The following is a 10,141-nucleotide window of genomic DNA, read 5'->3' as shown; positions in this document are numbered from 1 at the left end:
CTTGGAACTTTCGTCGGTTTGAAAATAGTATTTACTTTTATTTCTATAAAAGCATAATATTGTTTAAGAAGGGTTATAAGATTCCTCTGCACTAAATTTCTAAGTGAGACTATTAAGCAACTTCTCCCTCACCCTCTCATTTACGCAGCGTATGCAAAGAGTGTGAATACTTTTTTGCTGAAAATGGAAAATGAACCACAGCAAGAAACTAATGAAATACGTCTGTTTTTATGAACAGCTGCAGAATTATCTACAAACTTGTTGAAAATCACAATTTTGCTAGCTTGTACTCATTGGACAAAATACATAGAGCCAGGGACGGCGCTACAAAGAGGTTAGGGGGGGATGAAACCCCCCCAACAGATCTAAGCTCCCTATAGCCGCCAGATTTTTATAGTACGTTAGACTCCTTTCGATCGAAAATAAAAGAACTAGAAGCTATCTTATGTAATATTTTCCATTATAAAACTTCCCTTAGGGCAAAGCCATTGCAATGTTCAAGTACATTTCCTGCTTTTATAAGATCGCAAGATTATTACAACGTGTTGTACGTAAAATCGTGGTTGGAGGTAGCAGCTGCAGATCTGCATGGATCAACAACGGACATTGATTATTTAATACGTACTAAGTGATTGTTAAATCACAAGTCTCCAAACTTGCCAAAAAAATTTGCTGATACTCTGCTGCCTATCTGGTAGGTGGATGTGTTCAGTGGCTGTGGGATTGCTGTTTGGTTGTTGGAGGCTCAAACGATGATGATAATACGATGCCTACGAAGCTAAATGTTAACAATTATTATCCTATGTAAATCATGTCACTATTTTTGGAACGAGTGTGAAAAAAATATTTTTTATAAGTTGGAGGATGTTACCAATTCTATTGCGAAGGTAACACTGAGAGAACAAACATATTTTCAGTGCAAATTCACCTACACTATGAGACAAAAGCATTGACTATTAATATCATTGACATAAATCAATGGATACAGTTGCAGCTCTCGCACTGGGCAGAAGTGATTAGTAGTGAAAATAACAACCAATAGTTTTATATGTGTTTCACATCTGATTCTTCTCCATGCAATAGTAATTGGCCACTCGGCACAAATTATTTTCCAACGTCATAAATAATAATTTATTAACATGTAGACCTAGGCTTTCAAGGAATAAAACTACCCAAGCTTGCTGATTTTTGCACTGAATTGCAATGTTTAGTTGCACAAAGGCTAATCGGGACAAAACCTACAGCCTATAGTGGAATTCGAGCCACTTAATTAAATGTGCCTAACCGTGGATCGAACTCGTGACCCCTCGATTACAAAGCATCATTATTACCGCTAACCGAGGCGGGGAGGTTCACTTATAATCTTTCTAATTCTTAACATTTAAGAGTTAGGTAGTTTCTGTAGTCTATTAATTCCTTAATGTCGTATTTTTGCCTCTCGGATGTTTTCAATAACGATGTAACGATGAAAGGATTGAGAAAACATCGGTGACAATTATGTTCATTGCAAATACTCGAATGAGAAACTACAATCAGAAAAGCTGCCCCCGTGGCGGAGTGGTTAGCACATCGCGCTACGACGTCAGACGTCCTGAGTTTAAATCCCAGCTTGGGTTGGGTGTCCCTTCATCAATTTCATCATATCATCACTCATCCCCCATCTTCGCAATTAGCCAAAAGTGACAGAAAATCACAAAAGCAATGTAAAGTAAACTAAATCAATCAATCACTACAAACCGGAAAATAAACTTGACGGTTCTTGAGATGTTGAACGTCCTCCAACTTTCAAAAATTCATTTTTCACACCTATTCCGGAAATTGGAAACACTATTTGTAGAGGATAATGATTGTACACATTTAACTCTATATATAACCTATAGAACAAAATAACAATCTCACAGCCACTGAATAAATCCACCTACCAGGTAGGCAGCAAAATATCATGTCAATATCGTGACAAGTTTGGCGACTCATGATTTAACAATTTCTTAGTATCAAATGATCAGTGGTCATTGTTGATCCAGGCAGATAAGCAGTTGCCCTGCCCTTTCACGATTTTAGAACACATCGTAATAAGGTAACATCTTCCTGAAGTAGAAAATGTACTTGATCATTGTAATGACCTTTTATGAAAGTTTTATCGAAATGCGTCTACTGTACAATAAAACAATATTATACTCTAAAAGGAAATGGCGCAACCACAAGGAGACAGGGGGGCATTGCCCTTTTTGCCTTTTTCAAACCTTGGACGGAAATCAATTATAGGGGGGGCATACATTGAAGTAAAAGAAAGCAAGACTAGCAGAATCTACTAGTAGCAGGACAAAAGGATACTCAAGACGGAATTAGTTTTCACGTCCATCTTTCATTATTTCTTACGGACAGCCAGGATCACCTGCAGGGGACACAGAGGGGCAATTGTCCCCTCGACTTTAAATTTTATACAAATAAAAATACATTTCGTAAAATTTTCTTTCTCGCTTCTCTCGAGGTACCTTCTTTTCTTGCAGTCTTGTCAACTTCTGAACCGTAGCTAGGAAGTAGCGGGAGTTGGTCCTTGGAGCCGAACAATCTGATTGAGAAAAATTGTAAAAGAGAATACCATGGCGTCCCATGAAATGTTTTGTGCCCTATTAAATCAATACTGTTTTCAACTTTCAAAAATTTGGATCGAAAAATTTTCTTGCTCGCTTCGCTCGCGGTTTGCCAGTTGCTGCTATAACAGTTTGGTTTGGAGGAAAACGAGCGCTCACATTTCAGAGACAATTTATATAATTTTTGATGTTGGTTTGTTAAGGGGCGGATGAATAGATTACGTAATGTATTTAAATAATATGTTAATACCTAGGTATATATATACTGTATATATAATATACACACGCGCGCACGAATACACACACACACACACACACACACACACACACACATATATATATATATATATACAGGGTGATTCAAAAGTCGCGCGACATAGGACAACTCCATTATTTGTGCAGATACCGAAAAAACGATAGATGACAAAATTGTTGGACATATGTTTGAAATCATGACCGTGATGTTGCATTTGTATTATTTTCATTGTGTGCAGGAAACAAGAACAAAATTGTTGTAAAATACGTTTTAAATCATGACCGTAATGTTGAATTTTTCTTTCTTTTCCAGTAATCAACAACAATGTCCCATTACACAATTCAGGAAAGGGTGGAAATGGTTTTTATCCATGTTGCAGGGATGAGTCTACGGGAAGCTGCGGAGGAATATCACAGACGGCATCCAGATCAACCACCGCCACATCAATGCAACCATTGGTCGTTTACTGGAGCGGTTCAAGGCAACAGGCAGTATCCATGACAAACGACGGTCTGGGCGGCCACGTACAGCAACAGATCATGCAACCTCAGCTAGCGTACTAGCTAAGCTGACAGTCAGTCAAACACGGTCAACACGAAAAGTGGCTCAAAGAATGTGGCATCAGTCAAGCATCCGTGTCCAGGATACTATCCAGAAATCATTTCCATCCATATCGTGTGCATTTTGTCCAGGAACTGCATGGAGATGACACAGATAGACGGGTGCAGTTCTGTGAGTGGTTTACTGAAAGACGAACGCAGCAGCCACACCTTGAAGCTGATATTTTTTTCAGCGATGAGGCCTGTTTCCATCTGAACGGAACAGTGAATAGACATAACGCTGTGTATTGGGAAACCGAGAACCCATACATTGCTGTAGATGCTCATCATCAGACTGACCCAAGGTTAAATGTGTGGTGTGGCATACACGGGGATGTTCTCATCGGTCCCGTATTTCTTAACAACAAGCTCACTGCTGAACTGTACAGAGAGCATCGCGAGATGACACTCGTGCCCTATTTGGATAATCTACCCCTAGCAAAACGACGGGGGTTTTTCTTTCAGCAAGATGGAGCACCGCCGCATTTCTGACTAACAACTCGCGAATTGCTGAATGAAGTTTTACCTGGGCGTTGGATAAGTCGCAGGGGTCCCGTGGAATGGCCGCCTAGATCGCCAGATTTGTAACCACTTGACTTTTTCTTCTGGGGCCATCTCAAATCTGTCGTGTACAGAAACAGGCCCCGAACACTGCAGGAACTTCAGGAAAACATCAGAGCAGCCTGTGCAGCAATAACACCTATGGTGTTACGTAATGTGCGCAAGAGTTCTGTGAACCGTATTCGGATGTGCCGTCAACAGGATGGCAATCAATTTGAACAATTCATCCGGTAGTGTCCCAGCGGTGCAGCTGCTGGACATGTCAGTTCAGGTCGTTCCTTTGTATCAGTTTGCTACTCCGTGCGGTTGCTATTGCTATTGCGATTGTCAATTTTGTTGTTCGGTCGTAAATGGAGTACGGCTATGACATTGATTTGTTTGTTTCTTTCCGTTTGCCATTTTGACAGTCATTTTGTTTTGTTTTGTTTGGAATTTCAAGCAGACTAATAAATGGTCCATCTGCTGTCGCAACAATTACGCTCATGATTTCCAACAATGTATTTCCTACACTTATGCCCTCTATCGTTTTTTCGGTATCTGCACAAATAACGGAGTTGTCCTATGTCCCGCGACTTTTGAATCACCCTGATATATATATTATATCACATCAATGCAAAAAACTAAAACAATGAGATAAAATGAGTTTTTTTCTTTCCCGATCTGACTTAATTTTCAAGGTTTTTGCCCCCCACCCTTATCAGAGGGGGGCACGCCTATGATGTTGGTACCTTCTTCTAATAATAAAACAAGTTTAAATAACAGTAATATTAAATTAATAATATTAAAATATTAATTAATATTGTTATCACATGAATGGGAAAAGACGGCATAAGAATAGGAATATAACAGCACGTATTCATTATCTAGCTCATGAATAGTTAAGATCGCTTCAATTTGTATAAAAACAACTGACCTGGCAAGGTGATTGTGAAACAGATAAGGAATTGAATATTTATTGAATAACTAAAAAGGATGTTAGATCCATTTGACGAAAAGTAAAGCTCTTAATTTAATATTTAAGCATATTACTTAGGTAGTGGTGTGCATAAATCTTCTTTGATACAGTCATCCAAAGTTGTATGACCCCAATGTAATCCTTCCCTTACAATAAGTTTGACGGAAATACGCCTCTCTCGATTATACGACAGATGCTAAACAAAACAAGCATAATTACATAATTTAATTTTAGTACTTCGTAAGTCTCTCGTGGAAGATTCGGACTCCCTGGACTACCCGCCTCCCCTAAATAGTCCTTGGCTCTATTGCATGTAAGTTGTATTGCGATGTTCGTCAATGTGTGTTTTTCTTCTTTCAGACACTCGGAAAAAGTGTTGTCTTGTCACTGAAACCCTCTCGGAGTTATAAACGTGCGGACTCAAAAGAAAGGTATGTTATGGTCAGAGTCTGACCTTCCAGGCGGGGTGGGGGGGGGGTGGTAAGTAGCGAACAGGGAACCTTGTCTTCTGTTTCTTTCGACAGAGCAACCCTCCCACCAGTAAAGTCTCAATAGGTCTCCCATGCACTGGATTTGCGTTCGAAGGGGGAAATGGAATCAATATTGGTAAGACTAGGAAGAAAATTTGACGTCTGTTCGGTGCCTTTTTCGAGTGACGCTGATACGGGCTCTTAAGGAGCTTTCCGACCGAAGTAACAAGTAGCACGCGAATACGCCATATGAACGTGTCGTTTGCTGTTTGGACCCTCATGTGCAATGAATGCTATTTTACAGTCTGGAAGTGTGTGTCACTAGTGTGACAGTGTGAACATCCCGTGTCGCTTGTCCCATTGGTTTGAAAGTTTCCTTACACTCATGTCGATGGCACTACAGGCCCGTAGCCAGGATTTGTTACTAGGGGGGGCAAAATTAATCCATGAGGGGGCAAATTTTTAATACATGGTGTCGCTCTTAGTTACAGTAGTGTTCAAGGAAAGTCCACACTTATCTTAAAATATATCACACACAAATGCATAAATAAAATAATACTGAGTCAAATGTATAGACAATTTTCACCATTAACAGTAATTATTATTTTTCAGAGATGATACTTTTTTTTTATTTCAATGCAAGCTGCCAGTCGCATTCAGTAACGGCTCGTGGATGAAATTATTATGTGCATGGATATTCTACCATGCAATGACTTATTTCATATTAACAATATTTTAACAAATGAACTGAAACATAGCAAGAACAAAATTTAGAGAAGCTACAGTACTCACCCATTCTTGAAAAATAGAATTCCTATGCTCCTGCTTCCTGAATTCCTGAACTATCACACTTGACACTAATCACATTCTCACATTGTTTCCTAATTAACCCAATAAGTTCTCTATGCACCATGCATCAATGTATCCAAAAAGTAGACATATGAAGGAAACAAAAATTGAGCATCTCAACAGCAACACTTTCAACTTTAATTATACACTTGTCTATTGAAATTTCCTTTACAAGCAACTCCATCAACATCAACAGTCTGTTGTGTTTTGTCACTGTTTCACATTTTCTTGGGGAAAAAAATGTTCAGCTCTTCATGTAATAAATTTGCATTTAACTCGTGCAACATGTTCATCACTTTAATATTAATTCATTCTGCACCAAACACATCCAACGAATATAGTATTATTTTCAACACGAATACAAACAATAGTTTCTTGTGTTCCTTATTACATCATGCCTTAGTTTGTTCTCCATAATACATAATCAAAACAGCTGCAACCTTCTTGTTCTATTTTTGTTAAAGCAGTGTAAAAATTTGTCCAGGTCAAGGTTTTCAGTTCTCTTCTTTTCGAAGGCGAGAAAGGTGAGTTTTGATTGTCGGGTAGTAGACATTGACCTCCTTCTTGGGCTATCTATATGGGTTAAAACAGAAAATGTAGATTCACACATTGCTGTACTACAAGGAAATGTTCTCACTGTTGCTAGCAACTTGTATGTGTCCTCAAAAGCTGTTCTCTGCTTGTAAACTTCCTGAAATATGCACGGATCATCAATTTTTTGCAAGTAGTTCTTCACAACTTTTACCTCTTCTTTGGAAGGTACACATACACCCAATTCTCGAAGATATTTTAAATTATCATAATCAAGGTTCTCCGCTGCCTCAAGTCCTGTTAACAGTTTTTCATTGCTGGAAAATCTGCGAGCAAGTTCACATACAATAACATCAATCACCGAATAAAATATTCTCTTTAAATTTTCTGAAGAGAAACTTGATCCTATTTTTTCAGTGATGACAAAATCTGAAAATGACGTATTTGCTTTTCGTCTCTTGCATGGAAGCAGAGATGAGAAACTTTCGGCAGTGCCATCATGAGCATTCTCATATTTCCTATTTTCTACCTTTATTAGAGTTCTAGATTCTTCTAGAAGCACTTCTAGTGTCTCTTCATTACGTTTGTCAGATATGAAATCAGTAGTTGCCTTGATAATATTAGAACTATCTACTAAACTTGTAGTGCGTGATTGAAGACTTTTATTTGCAGGTTCAAGGGCTTCAAGTACCATTTTCATAAGGACTAATATAAATCTGAACTCAAACTTCTTCAGGACATTCAAAAGACCTACACTTTGAACAATGTCTTCTCCATCAAACTGTGTTCGCTGGGATTTTACTTCTTCAAGCGCAGCTAGAATAAGGTCAAAGTTATTGTAAATTATTCTGATCATTTGCAAGTGTCCAGACCACCTCTGAGGCAATAATCGCACCAACTGCTGTCCATTGTATAATCTGTTCACCTTATGACATTTCAGGAAACAATAAAGTGTACCACACTGCTGAAAAAAATGTTGAACACTGTCCTCAAAGTCTGTAGCTTTCATTACAACAAGGTGAAGACGGTGATTGGCACAATGTATGTAAGGAATATTTCGCCCTGCACTTTTCTTTATTAATGCTTGAACTCCGCCTTCACGGCCACTCATAACCGATGCTCCGTCATAGCATTGACTTAACACATTTTGAGTTGAGAGTCCAGAGTCTTCAAGTTCTTTCAGAGTTAAGCCTGCAAATGTTTGTGCATCCAATTTTTCAGAAGACTTCATGCAAAGAAGAGATTCATTTGGCTTGCCATCCTTGACGTAACGAATTCCAATACCTATCTGCTCACGGTTGTTTTTGTCTTTTGTTCCATCCTCAAGCAGGCTAAACCATGGTACATCAGCTGAAAGAACATCACTTACAATATCTTGTTTAACCATTTCAGCCATAATGCTTATAACTTCATTTTGAATTTCTGGGGATGTATATGTTGCATTTCCTGGCATAATTTTACTAGCTTCTTTGAGCTTTTCATCTTTTTTCAAAAACAAACTAAATAAGTTCATAAATAAACTGCGTTCTTCACTTTCCCCCAAGCTGTAATCGCCTCGTAATGGTAATTCATTTACCACTAGAAACTGAATAACCTCTGCAATGGATTTTACGTAATATCTTCTTTGTTCTAACACACTGTCTTTTAAAAGTATCGAGACAGAGCAACCTTTAGATTCCCTGTTCCTTTTTTCTTTCCACTTCTGCATTGCTTCAAGATGGGAATCTGAAGTGGAATGCTTTGGAAAACCTTTCTCTTTGCTAAGAGCATTTTTCCAGTTCGTAAATCCTCTAACTGTAAAAACATTCTCTTTTGAACCGCATGAGTTAAACTGCCTACATGCATAGCAAAATGCAGCATCCCTGGAAGGTGAATATTCTAGCCATATATACTGCTTGAACCAGTCCTCTCTAAATCCTCTTCCATCTTTTCTCGGATAGACTTTTAACTTTACTTGTTTTATATCTTCACCTAATGCTGAAATATCACTGGGTACTGACGTGTTATTGTTGTGTGTCGAAAATACTTTCACCTCAGCAAGGAGATGCTCGTTTTCAGATGATGGCGAGGCTGGGGGAAAATCATTAGACACTGTACCTGAGTTTGTGAACTTCTTGCTCCTCACTATGAATTTATCCATCTTTCTCTGAAAAATCAGTCCATTAACACACAGTTGAACTTAATTGGCACTCACATCGATACTCAATGAAACTGTCATCATGGAGAATTCATGTCATTTATGTAGAACAGTTTGCTCTTGTCCAGAAGTAGTTGGTGGATGAAGCTGCAGCTCATGGATGCAGAAAGTCAGCAGTGAAAACCTCTTTTAGATGGCAACCAAAATTAATTGTCCTGCAAATACCATTTTTTTTTTAAAGTTCAAACAGGCAGTTTTATAACATTACACAGAATGTTCGACAAACCATATCCAAAGATGTAAAAATAAAAGAACAAAGATCATGCTGCACTTATTGCCAATCAGAAGATATAGTTGTCTATTCACAAGTTCGACAATTAACAAACTGTGTTTAATCACGTTTCAATTTATCTTATTTAAACTATAGCGTTATAAATAGAACTACAAATAAAATCCTTCGTTTTGTATTGATTGTACGCGTATGTAGTGATAGCTTCTCAATGGACAAATGGTAGGCATAGTATGTTCTTGCCAGTCTCTTAGACTTTCCATTCAGCTTATTATGATTCTCATTGTCTATGTTAAAGTTGAATACTACATAGATTAAAATAAAACTTTGTAGAAATTTATTTCTAGTTTGTGTATTTTAGTGCCCATTTCTCTTGTTTTGAATGCATTTTGCAATCTACAAAATGAGGGGTGAAGTGTACCAAACTACTCTGTAGAATTTCCAGAAAAAAAATAAACATATTTTAAGATGATATCAGAACTGAAATTATGAAATCTAATATTTTAAGAGCCGGAATCTATCTACTTAATCTACCCCAGAGGTATTCATTTCAAATCAACCTCTCTCATCTTTGCGACTTAACCTCACCCTCGTGACTTGCCCAAGCCATCACCTTCCCTCATCCTTACAAAGCCGCCCCCCGTGGCGGAGTGGTTATCAAATCACGCTACGACATCAGGGGTACTGGGTTCGAGTCCCGGCCTGGGCATGGTTGTTTGTGAGTGTCCATTCATCAATTTCGTCATATCATCACTCATCCGCATCTTCGCAAATTAGCCAAAAGTGGCACAAAATGTGAAGTAAAATAAAGCAAATAAAAAATCATCCTCACAAGTCTTCCGGAGGATGAGGTGTGTAGATTTTTTTGCCAGTTTTGGTTAATCGCGCCGAAGAGGATGA

The 10,141-nt window shown here is 38.3% G+C and overlaps 1 protein-coding gene across 1 annotated transcript; it reads right to left on the bottom strand.

Annotated features, from left to right (window-relative positions):
• Window positions 1-6,708: 6,708 nt before the first annotated feature.
• LOC145982829 (zinc finger MYM-type protein 1-like) lies at window positions 6,709-8,211 on the bottom strand. Its single transcript, XM_083116189.1, has one exon. It carries the CDS (start codon window positions 8,209-8,211, stop codon window positions 6,709-6,711), a length of 1,503 nt encoding a protein of 500 aa, XP_082972315.1.
• Between the last annotated feature and the right edge of the window lie 1,930 nt (window positions 8,212-10,141).

This window comes from Lepisma saccharinum, unplaced genomic scaffold (genome assembly GCF_977018435.1).
Source record: "Lepisma saccharinum unplaced genomic scaffold, izLepSacc3.1 HAP1_SCAFFOLD_443, whole genome shotgun sequence".
In the NCBI taxonomy this organism is placed as follows: Eukaryota; Metazoa; Arthropoda; class Insecta; order Zygentoma; family Lepismatidae; genus Lepisma; species Lepisma saccharinum.
This window is presented reverse-complemented; position numbering and strand designations above follow the sequence as displayed.

What these genes read in the sequence shown, in the direction of transcription:
- LOC145982829 (XM_083116189.1), bottom strand. Translation starts at nt 8,211, where the DNA reads ATGGCTGAAATGGTTAAACAAGATATTGTAAGTGATGTTCTTTCAGCT.